The sequence below is a fragment of the Parambassis ranga genome, chromosome 12 (genome assembly GCF_900634625.1).
Source record: "Parambassis ranga chromosome 12, fParRan2.1, whole genome shotgun sequence".
NCBI classification, from domain to species: Eukaryota; Metazoa; Chordata; class Actinopteri; family Ambassidae; genus Parambassis; species Parambassis ranga.
In genome coordinates, this window is record NC_041032.1 from 313,399 (window position 1) to 333,150 (window position 19,752).

Sequence of the window (19,752 nt, forward strand, 5' to 3'; positions counted from 1 at the left end):
ATATCATGAAAATATGATAACATGTCTCTAACAAATCTAAAAACTGCTGACAGTGTGAAACTAATTAGTCAGAGAGATGTCTTCAGTTTGGCAGGTTGTGTTTTAATTTCAGTGTCTTTGTTGTTTCAGTGAAAAAATAAACGTGTAGTGATCCTGCTTTCAGTTGCCATACATGATGTCCTTATGTGATCTACAATGTGTAGTAAGCCTTAATGGCAAATATATAACAGAAACTTTCCTTGACAGATGACCTCAAGTGCACTGCAGATGAAAAATGCTTACACACACTGACCTCTTCTGGTGGATCATGAACTCTGCAGTATGGAGGGAAATGCCAATATAAAGCCAACATAAAACAAGTGACTGGGAAGATGGTGTATGCTTTCATAGCTCACAATCGTGGTGGTAATCAGAGAACAACACAACCAGAAATATACCAACACCAGGTAAAGTCACGTTTCATCACAAGTTTCTGTGAGATCTTCAGTGTTCAGTGTGATCATTGTAACATCATTACTACAAATGGATAGTGTGTGGTCTCACAATCTGGCCAAATAATGAAAATTGGTCAACAGTGTCCTTATCCCAAGATTTTTCATTTGTTTCAGCTGACTGGTAAAAAAACAAGGATGATCACTCTTTAGGTTAGCTGAACTGTAGATGACCTGAAGAATTAAATGTTTAAGCCACATCAGGGTCATGAACTCTGGCATCTGTACTTTAAAAACAATGTATTAAAAACAAATAAATTCCCTGACAGGCCATTTAAAAATAACCCTTCACAGCTTCTGAGAATGTATTTACAAATCATAAAATAAAGTTCTGTACATGCTCTTCTTATGGCCTCTCTTAACAAGCGATCCATGGTCCTTTAAAGTCTCTGTGCATCGACTTGAAGCAAACAACACACACAGTGCCTATTGAGCCTCCTCAGTTTGCTGTGGAGTAGGAGGTGGTGGTGTTTTGGACCTGCTCTGCTCCTCTGCTACTGTTCCATCAGCAACTGCTGCTCCCGCTGAGCTGTTAAGGTTTGTTACCTCTGTCCCACTCTGCAAGAATTTGCGTAGGTCTTTAAGGGCAGGCCTGAGCATCTGCACCAATGCAAGTAAGGCAGCCTGTGTTCCTTCCAGGGCCTGGGCCTGCCTTTCCTGGGCAAATGCTTGAGCCTCCTGTGAACGCCGCATCATCTGCAGCAGCTCGTTCTGACCCTCCAGGTGATGAGCAATCTGTCGGATGTGGACATTAGTGACTCTCTGTTCCTGCAGCAGGCGGGCAGAGTTGAGGGCGATGCGGCTCTTCAACTCCTGGGGTTTAGCTTGACTCTGAGGTGGCGGAGGGGATGCTGATGATGAGGCCAACATCTCTACTGGAGCCTCAACAGTGGCCACCACAGTGGGGGTAGTGTCGCTCACAGTTGTGGTGCAATACTCTACAACAGCTCCATCATCCAAGGTATGATATGTGGTTTCAGCTAGGAATGGGACAGGAGCAGTTTTTAGTAATTGCATGCTTTTACAGTCCATGGAGTACTGTTCATTAAAGTGTGTAAAATAAGCTTGCTGGCCAGAATTGATAACAGGATGTTGATTATTTTGTGCAAGTCATAGTACAAATCAATATACAAAATACTTGACAGTGCTTATCAAATTAATGTGTCAACTGTATTGTGGTCAAGACCAACTGAGACCAACGCATGACTGAGACCAGAGTATACCATGAGGAGGCAAGACCGAGACTAATAAGTAGCCTTGGTCTTGCCATATATATTATATATGTTTGACTATAAGATGAAATGGAAGGACTGGAGACTGGATTAAGGCTGAGGATAGGTACGTTTTAAAATGCTACTACACAACGAGGTAAAGGATTAGATGTAGGGGATGTGCAGGGGTTTGACATCAATGCCAGGGCCTGTAAACTCTGTGCCTGGGCAAGAGAACAGTGTGTGTTAACAGCCCCATATATCTCTGCTCACGCTCTGATTCAAAACTATTTTCCCCAAGGCCGAAGGCTTTACCTTGGTATAGGCCTAGAATAGCATGCTTGTCTTGCCTTAGACAACAGTGCACAGAATAGAATCTATGATAATGTCATTCCTAAGTGAAAAGAACTCAACCAAGAAGAAACTGTCAGGAAGGCAGTAGCAATGGACAATGGGGCTTTAAGTGGCTGTCATGATGTGGATACAATGTACCGCCTACTTTTTAGCTTTAGGCTTGGTGTAAGGAGTCAAGTATTTTCAAATCACAAAACTATAGTCCAAATCATTAGTCTCCAAGTTTTTCCTTTTATCTAGTCACCTCTGAAGTCATCAAATTTATGACTCCAGTCTTTATACAGAAACCAATTTCATGCATGGATGGAGGGATTTTGGAGAAGACAAAAACTTACCATTCAGTGGCTTAGAGTCCTCACAGCCTGGACCAGCTGGAAGAGCTGTAAATTACAGACAGATGGTAAGAGCACAACAGTAAAGGAAATCTACACCATTTAACCATCATACAACAACAACATTTGTTTGGCATGGTAACACTTACTAAGTGACTCTTCACATTATATCTGTGGATGCTCTCATTCATCCAGGTCAGAGTCATTTCCAAGAGTTTAAATCGAGGCAACTGGACTCAAGGATTGTTTTGAAGACGTTTTGACACTCCCCCCAGTGGCTTCTTCAGTTCTGCTCAATCAGCAGAACTGAAGAAGCCACTTGGGGCAGACGTCTTCAAAAAACAATCCTTGAGTCCAGTTGCCTCGATTTAAACTCTTGGAAATGACTCTTCACATTACACAAATAATTAAAAAAAATAACACTTAACCCTAAGTTGCTCACAAGTGCTTTGAGTACCTTTGAGTAGGTAGAGAAATAGTGCTAAACCTACCATTAAAATGATGTGTACTGTTTCTTTGAAGGGCTAAACTTTAAACATCAGCAGGTGATCAAAACATTATTTCTTCTACTGTATGTATCCTGGTAAATGATAAGACAAGAAAACATAGTTGTAATGAAACAACTGAAACAACTAAACTGACAAGTTTGAATTATGGGATACTAGTTATACAAATTAAACATATCTACTTTAAGAATTATGTCAGGCATATCACCATGGTCTGCATAGAAATGAGAAAGTCTACAATGTTTGTATTGTCTGAACATAAACAAACAAACAACACCTAGTGTCCTGTGAGGGCACATCTGAAATATTTACTAAATGAAGGATTTATATTATGTCAGGTGGCAGCTTTTAACACCTCTCTCTCAGCTCTCTTCACCGCTGTAGACTTTAAATACATGACATGATATAATCCCATAATAATCTGGCATAGTAAAACTGATGCAGCATTACGTTCTGAATCCTGAATCTTAAATAGCATTTTCGTCATTAAAAGCCCAAACCCTGTACAAAAATACATGTAGGCCTTCCAGTTAAATTTCTACATATTGAATCATTTGGGAGCGTTTACTGCACAGATACACGTATGGTGTGTTACCTGCAGCATTGTTTTACATATATTGATAACATCTCTCAGTTCACTTCTCACTCCAGTGGTGACAGACACCAGCACTATGACATCACTTCTGAAACATCATGTGATTCAATGACATCTCTGCATTGAATCCTGTTCACTTTAATGTTCCTGAAGTTGAGCATCGGTGCTTAGTTCATCACTCTGTACTGAACAACAACCTTTTTGCACAACTAGCATCTCTTCTCACTTCGTGAGGTGTTTTCTCTTCAAGACGTATCCACAAGACACAACTCGCTTGTGACAGAAGCATCCATTAATGTTTCCTGTGCCTGCTCAGAGTGAAAACTTTGGTCAACTTACCCTCCGTCAGTGTGACGGTGGCGGTGGAGTTGACCGTAACTGGTAAAGTTATCTCAGCGTCTGAGTCTCCAGCTGGTAAACTGATGATGGTGGCTTCCCCCAGGAGGTTACAGATCCTCTGCTGCATGGCCGTGAGGATGACGGGAACTGGAGTGCAGTCGGCAGACGTTCCCTCTATGGCAGCCCGCGCCTGGGCCACTTTCCGCCGGACCTCCGTCTTCATGTCAGACCACTTCTTTTTCACCTCGGGTAACTCTCTGGGACAGGTGGTAACAGCGTTCACCTTTTTCAGGATGTCCACCCACGCGTTATTCTTTGCCATGTGGGTGACTCCAGCATTGAAGTGGTTGACCAGTGTGTGCTTTTGTTTCTCTATTTCTTCGACAATAATTTCTACTTCTCTCTCCGAGAAATTCATTTTCCTTTTTTTGGCTACCGATGCCATGATTGCAGAAATCCTCTTTAAGAGATGTAATTGTGCGTATTGTACGCAAAATAGTAGGATTTACTCAAATGATGTGCGCAACGTAATGGCTTCCAGAATCGGCTTCTTCTTCCTAATAACAACGCTTACGTTAGCTGCTCACTGAGCTCCGCCTGCTGAAGCGCCATTGGCTGAAGATCTCGCGGTCACCCAGTATCCTATGTTACTATTGGATTAACCAGACGTCATTCACACCACTAAACTACACTGTCACAAAAGACACAAAGTCTGAACATGCTGGGCAGCCGCTAACTTTGATTACATGTCGCAGCGGTTTAATCAAGTTTATGTGACGTCACATATATTCTGGTCCAGATTTTCCTAAAATGTTTGTCAAGCTTTCGTGCTGATGAATGGCGGCCTGGTCCGCTGCGCCGTGTGGATAAGATAAGAAATCTTGCTATACCCTGTCAGTATCTTAATAAATCAGCTTTATTTACATTAAAAGCATCTTGTGAGAAGGGACAAGAGGACAGGGTCTGCAAAAAGGGCTTAAGCAACGCTTCTGTACAAAAGAAGAAGAAAGTGCGGTGAAGATAGTAACAGGACACAATGAGACTCCATGTACATGATGTGGGTTTAAAACAGAGGGGAGCTGAGCTTGTGTTAAGTAAAGGATCTGTTTACAGTTTGAACTTTTTTCTGCACTCTTCAGTCATGTTTACAGCAGCATGTAGTAAGTTTTTAACATTTGGATAGGCTACTTCCTGAAAGATGTTTACAGGTTGACAAAGAAAAAGGCCACATACAGAAACAATGTTTGCCACTTCTGTTTCCTATATTATTTATTCCAGTCTACTTACAAGTTTCATTTTAAGTGCATCAATTTCTGTTGAGCTCATAAATACTTCAAAATTTCAAAGTTATTTTGAACTGCCAGACTTCATTTAAACGTACTGAAAATGAATGAAGGATTTGTTAACTCATACAGGTCCAGTATGTTTCACCAGAATACATAAAGTACATACTTAAACAGTCATGCAGACAATAACTGCATGTACTACAGTTGGATAATGCCAATTTCAATTGAGGCTCATTTAAATAAGCCTCTTATAATTTTACACAGATTGCTCTGAATTTGTTTGTAATTCCATGAATTCATTTGACAAGTTACATTAGAGTTTTTACACCTCTAGAACAAAGAGGCCATGTGTATGAACCATGCAATACATGGTTTCATTTTAAAACTGTAAAATGTGATATGCAGGACTTCCAACAGAGCTGGAAACAGACAATTCATAATTGGTGCTTTTCAATCTATAAATATAATTAAATGTATAACTTACAGAATTACTGTCTGTAATTCTTGTAAACACGTTGGGTTTTAATTAAGACTGAAGACCAGAGCTCCATGTGAACTCCTTAGTAAGGCTCTGGGTGAAGCTGGGGCCCCTGTGAGGTCTGGAGCTGCCTAGGCCCTTAGCACCAGCTGCAGCAAAGAATCCACCAGGATAACAGAAAATGGGTGCAGCTAATCCCATTAGATAAACATCTTTCCAATAGTTAATACACCGTTTGTGCAGAGAAAAGTGTGTAGGCATAGCACATCTATCGTTCAAACATCTAACAGAGTCCTGTTTAATTGGAGGAATCTGGGGGCTCCAGGTGTTTAAGAACTCCTCCCACTAGGTGGAGGCTTCCGGTGATGAGGATATGGATCTCGGTTGCTTCACGCAGAGGAGCACCTTTGGCACTGATGCTGGTGCTGACTGGTAGGAGGCTCTTAGCTGGATCTGCCAGCACTGTATCTCTGCCCTGAGTGATCCACTGGAGGGCACTGAGGATGCAAGGAAAAACTAAGGTGTCTGCTTTCCTTTCCTGGAGCAGAGGCAAGCTGTCCTCAATGAGCAGCTGTGGTCCTCTATTATCCCCGGCACTGTTGTGAAGGCGCCAGCTCCTCTCATTGTCCAAGCAGCGAGTCAGCATGTTCTCCACCGATACATTAAAGTTCTGCTGGTCTGATAAGAGAAAGAAATTCTCATTATTTTTTAGCAATGTGCTGGTGGACAAAGGATATATATATTTTTTTTTTTATAGACCTTCTTTATATTACAAGGTTTTAACTATTCGTTGTGGAGTAAGAATACTGGTCTTTCTCTAGCCCACACACAGACCCTCTGTACTACAAGAGAAGAATGGCCAGGTCATAGATGGTGGTTTGATATGGCACGTCCCCTGTCACAGCACTTCTGCTAATACTCCACGGTCTCCTGTATACAATTAGGCCTAAACCTACCTGAAAGAGCTGGGATGCTAAGTGGTATTTTGTTTTAGTTTGATTTCTCAAGTGCATGATGCCATCCAGTCCCTCATACTGAGACAAAAGTTGGCAGGTATGGGGATGACCTCAAAGATAGTTCTTGACAGAACAACAGTTTGTCGGGCTGGGAAACTGCGTCTCTGGGGCAAGAGCAGCATAGGGCCCCCACAAACAACCATTTCACCACCATTCCTGTACATACTATATAGCAGACTTTAGACAGTTCAGAGTCCAGCCACAACACACTCAGCTGCTGTGTCCGTTGATGCTCTCAGGAGCAAACTGTAGCAGATATACTTCTGAAGCAACTGCTACAAATACCTGGGGGCCCTACTGGATGATAAATTGTACTGGTTCCCAAATACTGACCACCTTCTACAGAAAAGGGCAAAGCTGCATCTTCTTCCTGTGGAGCCTGAGATCCTTTAATGCCTGTAGTAAAATTCTGCACTATCACTGTGGCGACCAGTGTATTCTTTAAATGACTAAGAACCTTCACCGACATTTACATGTAGGTTATTAAAAAGTGCCAGCCCAGTAGAATGGTACTTTGTAGGAGTTAAAATCCAGCATCAGCAGGCTCAGTAAACTCACCTGCATTACATGAAGAAATAGATTCTGTGATGTTTGGGCAGAACACAGCATAGTCAAAATGACATGGCTGAAAGAGATAGAAAGACATTCTGTCACTTCATTGGCTCTGAAATGTTTCAGTTTTCACTCAGCTACAATGTTTTATCAAAACATGCCCTATGTTAACCTGCATGTACACCTTATACCATAGCTGTTGAAGAAACAAAGACTTTTGGTTAATAGCTTTTGAGTCAAAGTATTTCACTTTTACTTTTCCCCTTTCATAGCAGATGAGTGTTGTATGGTGTCTATAGGTACTCACCACCAAGAGTTTAAGCATGGCAGCTGAGTCTCTCTCTCCTGTAGCATTGAACAGCAAAACTCTGGCTACAGGTCCACTACAACCCAAACATAAGGTCAGCATTATTTTTACAAGTACCTCACATGGTGAAAGTAAAAGTAAAAGCGACTAGCTGTTATCTGCCAAATGAATGCCATGTGCTCAATCAATGGCTGAGTTTTATTAACCACATTAAAAAGTTAATAAATCACACTCAGACATTCAGTGCTACTTATGCAAGCAGAAGACAGTGCAGAGTAATCATTAGTAAGGGGAAGAGGCCACCACAAATGAGAGTCATGCACTGCCAGGCAGTGAGGAGAGTGGTACAGAGCTGCTTCATACCTGCTGGTGGAATTGCTGTCTGGATGAATCAATAACTGTGTGTATAACTGCAGCTGGGTGTCATGCCATAAAACATTCACCTTGACTTCCTTTCGTGCTGGGCTGCCATTTCTCTGAACCAACGAATACAGGCTTGCATACTGCGCATGGTGTGTGCGCCATCCAAAAAGTAGGTGACAGCTCCATGTGTCAGAGTCTGATTCCTGCCAGGCCACTCTGTGTCTGCTAGCCCTGAGGGGGAAAAAAAAAAATCAGACTTAATAGCACAAAAGTCAATATGGTTCTGCGAATTCCTGGTCTGCCCACATTGACCTGGGAGGACGTCTCCCTTGCAAGTCAGCATTTCATTTAAATAAAGTCACATGTAACATGTAGACTAACTGCACACACTTGTTTTAAATTCCACGTGGTAGCCAATTTATTTATTGGAAGGGTCTCTGAGGGAGTAGCATAGCTGACAGTCATCCAGGAATTCACAAATTCAAAACTCGTTTCATTCCTTTCTGGTCGACAGTGTCAGTGAGTCATACCAGAAGGGTCACGGGGGTCTTAATGTGATATCCTGTCAGTGTAAAGAAGACCTTTTACAGGGAAACCCCAATAGCCATTCCACTTGGCAAGGCCCGTTTTCTCTCACCAAGAGCAACGAAAGGCAATTTCGGTCAGTCAGGGCCTCCCTATGGTGCTCAACGCTGAGGACAGGTCATGGGTGTCCACCACCTGCAGTTGAGCACCAAAAGTGGTACACAGCAGCACTCCCATATCCACAAATGAGGGTCAAGCCAGGAAGGCTTAGCAAGAACTGTGACAGAGCTACAAGATGGAAAGGTTGACCATCTGTGGTGCATGTGCTCGATTGGGTTCTGGTTTGGGGAACGTGCAGGTCAGTCCATAGCATCAATGCCTTCATCATGCAGGAACTGCTGACACACTTCAGCCACATGAGGCCTAGCATTGTCATGCATCAGAGGGAACCCAGGGCCCACTGCACCAGCATATGGTCTCACAATCGGTCTGAGGATCTCATCCTGGTACCTAGTCAGGGTACCTCTGGCAAACCGGTCATGCTGGAGGATGTTGCAGGCAGCAGAATGTTCTCCACGGTGTCTCCAGACTCTGTCACATATGTGAAGAGCACAGGGCACCAGTGCCAATCTGGTGTTCTCTGGCAAATGCTAATGACCCTGCATGGTGATGGGCTGTAAGCACAAGACCCACTTGTGGACATCGGGCCCTCATATCCCCCCTATGGAGTCTGTTTCTGACAGTTTGAGCAGAAACATGCATATTAGTGGCCTGCTGGAGGTCATGTTGCAGGGCTCTGGCAGTGCTCCTCCTGTTCCCCCCCCCCCCACATCTCCTGGTATCTCCTCCATGCTCTGGACACTGTGCTGACAGACACAGCAAACCTTCTTGCCACAGCTCACACTGATGTGCCATCCTGAATAAGTTACCACAGCAGCTTGTGTTGGTTGTAGACAACGCCTCATGCTACCTCTAGGGGTGAGAGCACTGACAAAACATCAGGCAGAAAGGATGAGAGCAGAGACATGGTCTGTGGTCAGCACCTGCAGAACCTCTCCTTTATAGGGCTGTCTTGATAACTGCCTCTCATTTCCACCTGTTGTCTGTTCCATTTGCACAACAGCAGCTGAAACTGATTCACAATCAGTGTTGATCCTAACTGGACAGGCTGATTTCACAGAAGAGTGATTGACTTGGAGTTATAATGTGTTGTTTAAGTGTTCCTTTTATTTTTTGAGCAGTGTATATTGACTGTCAGTAGAGACTAAAATATATCTAGGACTCTGAGTCAATCAACTAACATCACCACATGACAAATGCACAAACCCGTATCTGCCTCTCTCATACGGCATTCAAAAGCATATAGATCTAGTATACAGACCAGTAAAGCAATCGAACTGCAAAGCACACAGCTTAAGACCAAAGAGGCTGCATGACTGGTACCAAATGGTGTGTGGATGCAGCAGAAATTTATTTTCCCCAGGGGGACATAGTTAAGGTGGGGGGCATTTGTTGTCACGATGGCCGCCCTAACTATAAAGCGCTGCAGGAAACCCTGCATAGGTGGCCTGCCAGCTGGTGGACACTGACTACTGCAAATTTAACTTTTAACTCTGATTCTTCTTGACACTATTGACTCACCTTTTACCATGATGGGGCTGAGCTTGAAGGAAGACGCTTGAAGTATACTGCTGTTCTCATGGGTGGTGGTGCGAAAGGTTTTATCTGCTGAGAATGGAAAACTGTTAGGTGTGCTTTAATTTTAAATCCAAAAAAGGATTGCACAAATATATTCAGCATTAAATACAATGGTATGGTCAAAGAAAGTACACTTCAAGCATAGAAAAGTTTAAATCCATAACTAGGTACATCTCATTGTGTGATGTGTGATTATTGTGTGATTATTATGTCGCAGCACACAATTCCAAAAAAGAAGAAAATGGAAGAGTTTACATGACAAGTATATCTGTATTTTAGCCACTAGCCATAAGGTTGCCAGTAGCACTTGTTACTTGTTGCCATTGTATCCTTTGACAAACTGCCTCACATAGGGTGTGCACAGCAGAACACTGCAGGGCTATTAGGTTAAGATGGTTGTAATTGCCACATAAAACACTAATGTAGGTAGGTTACACAGAAGACTTTTGCATTGTCTTGTAACCAAGTCATCGTTTAAGTTACCATTGTTACAGGTACTGCGGAACATCTTCTTTCCTCAGCACCCAAACTCCAGCTATCACTCACTCTGTAACATCAGCTGTCACAGGCTGATGAAGGTTTTCTATCCTTCCTCCACTGTAGGATTCTCTCTTTTAAACCTTGTTTAAAACTGCCATCACAATTAGACTTTACTAACCAGATACTACTACTGTGAACCTCACCTTAGCTGTTCTAGCATACAACCTACTTGGCTAAAGAACAGAGAAAATAACTTTATGCTTTCATGTTGTTCTACAGCTTCAGATTTCTGAGTCTGGTTTTGGATTATTTACATCCAGAAGTCTGTAACATGCAATGAATCAAGTAAAATAACACTACACATCATCTATCAGTTTTCACATATAAAATGTAGGCATACAGGTGCCACCTGATAGAAATCTCCTCTGAAGCCAAGTCTGACTTAGCTGGAGGGCCAGGGAGGCATTGGAGTGCTGGTGGTGCCCAGCCAGGCCTAAGTGCACAGATCCACAATCTGCCTGGTAGTCTTCCAGCTCTGGACACACCCACAGAGGACACTGCAGTATCAGGTTAGAATCAGAATCAGAATTAAAATTCCTTTATTTATCTCAGAGAGAACATTCTTTAAAGAAAGTTAGAGTTAATAACAAAAGTGAGCAGTTAAAGTGTGTTATGTAAGGAGCCATTTCCTCATTTCATTAAAAACTCACTTTTATCTCTCTGGCCCTGTCCTTGAGCACTGCCAATGCACCTTCTGGTTGTTTGACTGTGAAGGCAGGAACACCTTGCTGTAAACACATGAACATAATCAGAAGATCATCTTGTGAGATGACAGATCAATAGAGAAACAGCATTTAGTCCAAACACCATCCATAGTTAGGCGCCAACACACCTTAAAGATGCCTCCTTTTTGCCAGGCAATCTTTTCAATGGTATCTCCCAAAATCTGAGTGTGGTCTATGCCCAGGGATGAGATCCCACACACCCATGGTGTCCTGTTGACAGCATGAAGAAACCAACACTGAAAAAGTTTCTTCAGATACTGAAAGTCAGCCTTATCTTATAGAGCAGCACATGTAGGGGACACTATACATACTTTTACTTAAGGAACATTATAATTATAGTGCTTTCTCTAAATAGATAGAGATAGATATTTACTTTATTAATCCCTGTAGGGAAATTAAGTTGTAGTAGCAGCATATCAAAAAACAATACATACAATAAACACAAATGTAAATACAAAATGGTCTTTACTGGATATTCAAACATGATGTCATAGGTTTTAGTAGTGGCCATGACATGTCAGTGTTTACTTTTTTGTTTCTGTGCTTTGTTACTGCTTGCAAATTTTATCTGAATTTATGTAATAAACAATCAATGAGCCGACATTTTCCATTTTGGGCAGACCAGCGTGGCAAGTAAAACATCTTTAACAGTTTTCCATAAGACAAGGAACGTAACGTCAAGTCCAGGACAATCTTACCTTATAATGTTGGTGCAGTCGTAGGCTCCACCAATACCAACTTCAATTATTGCTAAATCCACCTGAGCAAAGACAAGCATTAATAAATATAAACCACAAAACAGATTGTGTAAAACTGCTCTGAAAATAATCACCCAGTTGAAATTGAGATAACAGTGGCTATAAGAAGCAGTTACCCATTTATTATAATATATAATTCTTAAAGTCATCGTTGGCCACAATCACAGCACGGAAATTGTGTAAATGGTCATTTAACATGTGGACACTGCAATTTTACTCCATCCTTTTCTTCACACTCAGATCATTGTCTTCCTGGGGGAAAAAAATCTTTTCCCAAGGCAGACTTCTCTTACAGACAGACTTGCCCTCTAGGATTGTTTCTATATTTTTCAGGCAGTCAATTTACCCACTACTTTTGAATTTCTCCCAAGGACTGCTGCCTAGAAGAATCCCCACAGCAGCATGCTGCTATCACCATGCTTCACAGTGGGGAAGGTGTGTTTGTGGTATGTAGGCAGACTTATGTAATGCTCTGCATAAGACCCAAGTTTCTGGTTGCAGGCTTGTACCATACCTTTTCCTGAAGGAAAACATGAAATGCCAAGATGGTGAGGAAACGGAAGTAAGCCGGCATTGTCCTTCCGTGGGCATCCTGTGGAGATCAAAGGAAGAAATATTACCGTTTGCATCAATACTATAAACAGCAGAGAGCTTACAATTTTCTTTTTCACACGTTTGGACACAATTGATTATTCGACACTTCTTTCCAACACTCAAACTTATTATTAACATATTTCTTAGATTAAAACTTTGATGGCTGCATTCTGGATGAAAATGTCCTGTACAGTGTTTGATCCAGATTCATTGATGCATTTCTTAACGAGCATGTCTAAAACAGAACACTAAATGCCAGAAATGTGACCAAGGTATGCCATCACATGACTGTCAGGCTAATGTGAACATGAGGCATCTCATTTTTACACTTAACTAAATACAAAAACAACCTTTGGAACTAATAGCACACAGCAAGGTTCTTCTCAGGCTCAGATTACAAACAGGATACACAATCAGGTTAACATGCACACATTTTAAATGACTTCAGGTTTTGTTAATAAAGAACTCCATTGAGTCAATCTGAGTGAAGTCAATGATTAGCTGTGTTTGACGTGATTACAGATAAAAAAGATGCTTTAAAGACCTTTGTTTCATCCAATCGTCCATATATCTGCCAGAAGTATTTAGTAAAGAGCTCCTTTCCAATAGGCTGCCCGTTGATTCGAATCCTCTCCCTGACCTGTACCAAATGTGGAGAACTACAACCAAGAGGGACAGATTAGTAAATGGGCCAATGATGTGACATGCTAATTTTGGTATATCAATTAAAAATACAAAAGTGATTCTAAAAACCATATTATTAACAATATGTTTCTAATAACATCTGCAGGAATAATAATAATAATAATTCAAAATGGGGAAATAATGTCCCCAACTGCTAACCTATATGGTATAATGGTACTTTGGTTTTAAAATTACATCTTTAAATTAAAATATACAAAAACATCTGACAATACATTTGAACCATTTCTTACATTGCAGATGAATGGCAGAACTCCAAAGAAACATAGTAAACCATAAACCGCATGCATGTTGTCTACCTCTTCAAGGGGAATACCTTTTCAACCAATGTGGGAACTTGTATGTAATACATGTTTTGTGTCACATCTACCTCCTCCAGACTGTTGCTGACTTGGCTAGATGTTGTGGAAGATTTTTTCATAACCATGGACAGAGGTCAACCAATACATGTTTGTCTTGTACTACTCTTTGTAACATTATTAGTAATCAGTAACATTATTATACATGCCCTATGGCTTTACCTGTAAAATCCTGTGCGAAAACCATAACTTCTCAAAATCTGTTCAGTAAATGCACACGTTGAGCCCTGAAAGACAAATAAACACAAAGGCCATCCTCATACATCTGTCACCATGGCTTGCATTTCCCTCAGTTAGTAAACAATGCATGGATGTAATTAATAACTACATAGATTATGCAAACTAAAAATAAAGACAATAAAGACAAATGCTGCTATCAAAACTATATCATTTAGTCAACTAAAAGTAGAGGCTTAAAATGTTGCTGTGTATTACACGTCTCCATATGCAAAACAGAACAAAAACAAACTGCATATTAAACAGTGCCAAGTCAGAGAGTTGGTAAAAGAGTACACTTTGTAAGCTTGTGTTGGCCAAGGGTCTAGTATAACATTACTGATTTAATTTATAAGTTCCAGATTAAGACAACCCAATAGGACATCTACTAAAATTACTAATAGGACAACAGGCAGAAATTTAATTTACAATATAATTTATGATTTTGTTTTTAATTGAAAGAAGATTAAAGAATTGATATTAAAAGATAAGGTTATATTTTATGAGCCGGTTTACAGAAAAAATATCAGCTAAGAAGAACCACTAGGTTCATTAAATCATAACTGCAAATCCAACTGCATGACCCGCTGCAACATGAGGTTACATAAGAGAGACAAACAGCATCTGTGTCGACTTACTTTGCCCTTTGTTCCAGTCACGTGAATGATATTGAGATGATCTAGCTCCTCCACCTTTGACACACATTAAGTTCAGATAAGACTTAAGAGAATAAGTACTCCTATCACATAAGACAACATACTGTTCTCTATTATGTGTAATGTCTGTATTGATATGACGTACTGTGAGGCCAGCCCGCTCCAAGAAGCCTCTCATGGCATGAAGTTGCAGCTGAGGGTGACTCCGCTCTCTTCGTACCTGCTCCAGGGCACTGGCATTTGTCTGTAGTGTGTTCAGGGTGCAAATCACATCCTGCGGCAAAAGCAAAGACAGCTTGAGCTTAAAAACAGAACTTCAGACTCACACTGAAGTATTTCCCATTGATTATAGAGATTATGGCTCTGACATGGGGCTAATTTGCTCCAATAATAAGAACCAAATATAAAATCTTTTTTACACATATTGTTGGATTTGTGCCCATTCAGCCCCTCCTATATGCTGCTCTCAGTTTCTCAGCCATAGATAATACAGCAACGATATTTTTAAAGAAGAAGAAGAAGAAGATATGTGCAAATAAATATGCACTTTAATGTCATTATTTTACCGGAAATAAATAAATAAATAAAATTTCAGAATAAAAAAAAAAACAGATCCATTATAGTAAACATATAGTAAACCATTATCTACTAAGCCATCTAGTGGACAAAAAAATGCAATATTGCGAGCTCCTTTCACATGACTAAAATACACAACTGAACTCAGACAAAGGAAACAAAATATGTCTCACTGCTCCTCAAAGCAGTGTCATCTGTTCTGTTTGGTGGGGCAACAGGTTTAGGTTTTGGTAGAGGACCTCAGTACGTAAATCTGTGAAACTCAGAAATAGCTAAAAATGTGCAAACCAAATATTGTGACATTAATTGACACACACTATGTACACACCCATAATTTGACATCATCAACGGGTTTCAAATGAAATACATACATTTATATATAATATCTCATGCCAAAGTCCTACAATAAGAGAAACAATCTACCCTGCTGCTTTTCCTTTGCTACCACCTCTATTTCTCCAAATATTCTCCTGCTCCTCTTGCTTTATTTTACTGACTGACTATCTTCATGAGGCATACCCACACCTCGAAGCCTCGCTTCATTTGTCCCATCAATACCAACATGTACATGTACACTAGTACATCAACTACATCCCTACATCTCATACATCTGTTCCACTGTTAAATGAAACAGTTGATGTACTACTTCTTTCACTGGCATACGCTCTCCAAAGGCACGCTGCACACTGTCAGTTATGAAGAAGACACTTTCACAGTCTCATATTTTTGCAGTTTTAGAAAAATCATTTTTACCTAAAATATTATTACGTTTTAAATTGTCCAACATATGTGTAGTGGATTCAAAAGGACCAAAATATTAACGTATCTCTTCGGAGCAACATTTTCCAATACAAGGTTCCAGAGTGGTCCAGCAGAGGGGAGGACAGTGGGAGGACAGTAGGAGGACAGTAGGAGGACAGTGGGAGGAACCAAAGACATCAATCGCAGAACCAAGTAAAATCATAAGAGACTTTATTACAAACTGCTGATCGGCAGTATCGCACTGTATTCGGTGTCATATAAAGTGACTGTCTGTAATTTATTTAGCTGCAAAAGTACATTAGTTGCATGTTACTCTAAATAAATTAAAAACACCGACAGAATCAAACACGTTTACACCTGCTGTGAAACTCATGTCAAGTCAAATATGGCATCAGAGAAGTTTACGCCACGTGTTGGCTCACTGCTCTGGTCAGGGCTCTATGAGCTGACCAGACAGCAGTGAGCCAGCTTCATGGGCACTCTGCTTCTCTCTGACAACGCCAGCTGAACTGTTATGTATTCCCGCGTGATAGTGTCAGCCATGTTTCCAACCATCTCCAAAATGTGCAGTAACTCACTTACAAAACTTGGTAAACCAGCGCTGGTGGCTAGCTAGCGTGTTAGCAACCGATGAGAAGACATGAGGCAGTAGTAACGTACCTGGTACTCCATTCCCGGTATCTCTGGAGCCGTCTTGGTGCTGTAGTACCTAGCTGAAAGTCCTACCAAACTGCACGCCCAGTCCTGTTTTCGGAGCCGCGCGGCAAACCCGGAGCCCCGCCGCACCACCTGCGACAAGAGCACCATAATGGGGCGTTCAGATGATACCGGAAGCGACAGCCAAATATGGGAGGATCCTTCCACATGCGTGGTGACGTCGAATACGCCCTCTCTTAACCCTATTTTCATGAAGAAATGACTGCATGATATTTGTTATGTGTAGAAATCGCATATAAAATAATAAAATTGCATTTATTTACGAAAATACTTGTTTGATTACTTGGATTACTTTGTACTGTAACAAAAAACTTTCAAACCAAACATACTGTCATACGGAGCCCTTCTTATGGAGCCCCTCTGGCATAGGCGTAGCTACCGTTATATCAGAGTGGGACGTGTCCCCCCCCCCCCCCCCCCCACACACACACACACACACATTTACTGAGTAGGAAACTCCACCTAACGCTGTCTCGATGCTCTGTGCGCTGTGCTCTTGAAAAAGTCTGTTCCACTTGATTCATAAGAGAATAACTTCACCACTGAAATCCACTCCACGTTTTCCTGGTTACCACAGTGCTACACTGCCTTTACTATGGTAACGGACCTAACAAATCCACTGGCTTTGTGGCTTTGTGGCTTTCTTCGAGCGAGACCGGCAAAGAGAACCGTCAGTGCTTGTGGAAGCTGGAGGAGGTAACATCAGTGTCATCCCACAAAGTCCAGCTCATGCTGAAGCCTGACTGTTTGTCACATGGCCCCAGGTGACGTTAGGTTGATGTTAAATCAACTTAGAAAAGTTGGGAGGAAGCCGCTGTTTACTTTCAGTTACAGTAGACAGTCTGACGACATGTTTGCCTTTTCTGCTCCCTCCCCACACACAGTGGACATGAGGAGATTCCTAACAAAGACACGGAGAGTTAGAGTTGTTTTCAGCATTAACCCATATTGTAATGAGGCAGGTTAGCTCCTGTTAGCCTGCTAGCTTCAGACTTGCCGAGCCAGTGCACACAGCCACCTGCTCCTATTCTTATCAGCAAGAATAAAACACATGTGATGGACCGTCAGGACACAGTGGGGCATTATATGAACAGGGACACACTGATGTAGCAGATGAGGCAGGGCATCATTATAAACACATCCACAAGGTTTGTTGTGAATTCAGCAGTTTTATAAGCAAATAAACATAACTCACTTATATTGGTTGTTAATTGAAAAGTAAAGCACAGTCTCTCCATCTCTTGATATTTGAGGTTGGTACTGAGAGTGAGTCAGAGGCAGGGCCATCATGTAGGGCCAGTGGAGGAAGTTCTGCTGCTGAGGTGAGTGATGAAAACTCTATCAGGTGGGCATGAGGGAGATTTGCCAAACTTTTGTCTCTGTAAATGAGAGAAGGCCTCAGATATGGAGGCTTTGTATAATCTGTTAGTGTAGTAGCACCAGTGTGGTTGACAAAAGTGTTGTTTCACTTGGAATTAGTTTCTGTTTGTCACAGTTTTTAAAATAAATGTGTTTCTGTCTCTGAAATAGTCATTAAGCTTACTTCTGTAGGTAAAATAGTTTAACAACCTGTTAAAATACGCAGGAAATTGCAACTACTTCATGTTATTATTTTATTACTATTTTTTCACCACCCACCCACAGAAGGTGCCCCCACCCACACACACACACATTTTTAATGCTTCCTACGCCACTGCCCTCTGGTGACATTGGATTAAAAAAAAATAATGCGTGGCCACGAGAAATTTTTTTAAATATTATCCAGTGTCACTAGAGGGACTCTGTATATTTATTTTTCTCTTTATTTTTTGTCATTGTAATGTTGCATTCAAATTCAAATTGTGTTAATATAAACGTGTTGCGTCCATGATTACTCCAGGTCGCCTGGTGGCGCTGATGTTTTTACACGTTGCTGCCTTTAAAGGCAGACTATCGTTTGAACCGAGGCATGTGATGTACGATCGTCAGATGACCGAGCTAGATTTAAACGCAGCAGGGTCAGTTGTACACCGGTTGTACATGACCTTTTGGAATTAGTGTTGGGAGGTTCGACTCTTCTTACTGACTCAAATCAGTTACTCTCGAACCCTCACGTGAACGAATCTTATTGTGAGTCATTTCGTTCATTTCGTTCATTTTTACAGCCGGTGGCGCCGTGTCCCTCTGTAGTATAGTGCCGCGCATTGATATGGGACAAAGTATAATAAGTATAACTACCACAAGCAATTCAAAGCATGTGAAAACATAAGAGGGCAAATACACACCACGGTACAGTGACTTCTGTCCTGCATACTCCCTGCCAGTGTTGTTTAACAGTGCCACAGTGACTAGGTAGCTGTCACGTGACAAATGAACGAGAGTGTACTGCTTCACACACACATGAGCTGTGAACGAGAACGAATCTGTGCAGCCTGTGGAGCTTGTCACGTGACAAATGAACGATGAGCGAGAACGAGGAGGAGAACGAATCTACAGCTCTGATCCGTGCAGCCTGAGCAGCCTTGGTTACATATGATTTCATGACTGGATAATGTACTATTATATTTATTATTTAATGGCAGAGTATAACACAAAACATGATGTCATTTTAGAAAGCATTTATTTACAAACACACTTTACATTATATACACAATAACACTACACATCAACAACAAGCAAAGACCATTAATTATAATTTCATGAATACATAGCGTTTGCCTGGTGTCACGTGACAAATTGAGGAGCGTCAGATATCAGACATTCATTTCCTTGTTTGTTTCTGAGTCCACAGCCCCGCAGCTGAGCTTCAGCTCTCGCGTGACAAATGAGCAATCCGGAACGATTCGTATGAACGATTCGTATGAACGATTCGTATGAACGATCTGTGAACGAGTCGCAAGATCATTTGCTGCTGGCCAATTGGCACACAGCCTGAGTGGCTTGGCCGTCACGTGACAACAGAACGAAGATCCGGGGGCTACCGCGACTCAGGAACGAATCATATCTGTTTCCTGTCCTGCCAACTGAGCTTTATGCGGCTGCCTGCCATGTAGCGAAAGAACGAATCACTCACTGAGGGGACTCGTTACCCCGATTCATATAAAAGATTCGTTCA

At 41.5% G+C, this 19,752-nt stretch overlaps 2 protein-coding genes across 5 annotated transcripts; both read right to left on the reverse strand.

The window, feature by feature from the left end:
• Positions 1-81: 81 nt before the first annotated feature.
• On the reverse strand, positions 82-4,395 carry naif1 (nuclear apoptosis inducing factor 1). Its single transcript, XM_028418177.1, has 3 exons — positions 3,829-4,395; positions 2,392-2,436; positions 82-1,471 (listed from the first exon to the last, which is right to left on the reverse strand). The coding sequence occupies exons 1-3, from the start codon at positions 4,271-4,273 to the stop codon at positions 918-920; spliced, it is 1,044 nt and encodes a 347-aa protein (XP_028273978.1). The 5' UTR covers positions 4,274-4,395; the 3' UTR covers positions 82-917.
• A 672-nt stretch (positions 4,396-5,067) lies between these two features.
• On the reverse strand, positions 5,068-16,766 carry LOC114444147 (folylpolyglutamate synthase, mitochondrial-like). Of its 4 annotated transcripts, none has more exons than XM_028418562.1 (15): positions 16,602-16,766; positions 14,749-14,877; positions 14,586-14,639; positions 13,894-13,958; positions 13,215-13,329; positions 12,591-12,668; positions 12,017-12,078; positions 11,426-11,528; positions 11,244-11,321; positions 10,943-11,090; positions 9,997-10,080; positions 7,911-8,061; positions 7,468-7,543; positions 7,167-7,233; positions 5,068-6,270 (listed from the first exon to the last, which is right to left on the reverse strand). In XM_028418562.1, exons 1-15 carry the CDS (start codon positions 16,746-16,748, stop codon positions 5,891-5,893), a joined length of 1,737 nt encoding a protein of 578 aa, XP_028274363.1. In that variant the 5' UTR covers positions 16,749-16,766; the 3' UTR covers positions 5,068-5,890. The 4 variants fall into 4 exon arrangements, with proteins under 4 accessions (XP_028274363.1, XP_028274362.1, XP_028274361.1 ...); XM_028418561.1 differs by having other exon boundaries at positions 9,997-10,083; XM_028418560.1 differs by having other exon boundaries at positions 10,934-11,090.
• Between the last annotated feature and the right edge of the window lie 2,986 nt (positions 16,767-19,752).

Excerpts from the sequence above, each read along its gene's own strand:
- LOC114444147 (XM_028418559.1), bottom strand. The coding sequence starts at position 16,748 with ATGGTGCTCTTGTCGCAGGTGGTGCGGCGGGGCTCCGGGTTTGCCGCG. Across the intron at positions 14,878-16,601 it reads TACCGGGAATGGAGTACCAG|GATGTGATTTGCACCCTGAA; the intron begins GTACGTTACTAC and ends CTTTTGCCGCAG. Across the intron at positions 12,079-12,590 it reads ATGTTTTCCTTCAGGAAAAG|GTGGATTTAGCAATAATTGA; the intron begins GTATGGTACAAG and ends GTCTTTGCTCAG.
- naif1 (XM_028418177.1), bottom strand. The coding sequence starts at position 4,273 with ATGGCATCGGTAGCCAAAAAAAGGAAAATGAATTTCTCGGAGAGAGAA. Across the intron at positions 2,437-3,828 it reads CACCGTCACACTGACGGAGG|CTCTTCCAGCTGGTCCAGGC; the intron begins GTAAGTTGACCA and ends TGTAATTTACAG. Across the intron at positions 1,472-2,391 it reads GGACTCTAAGCCACTGAATG|CTGAAACCACATATCATACC; the intron begins GTAAGTTTTTGT and ends TCCCATTCCTAG.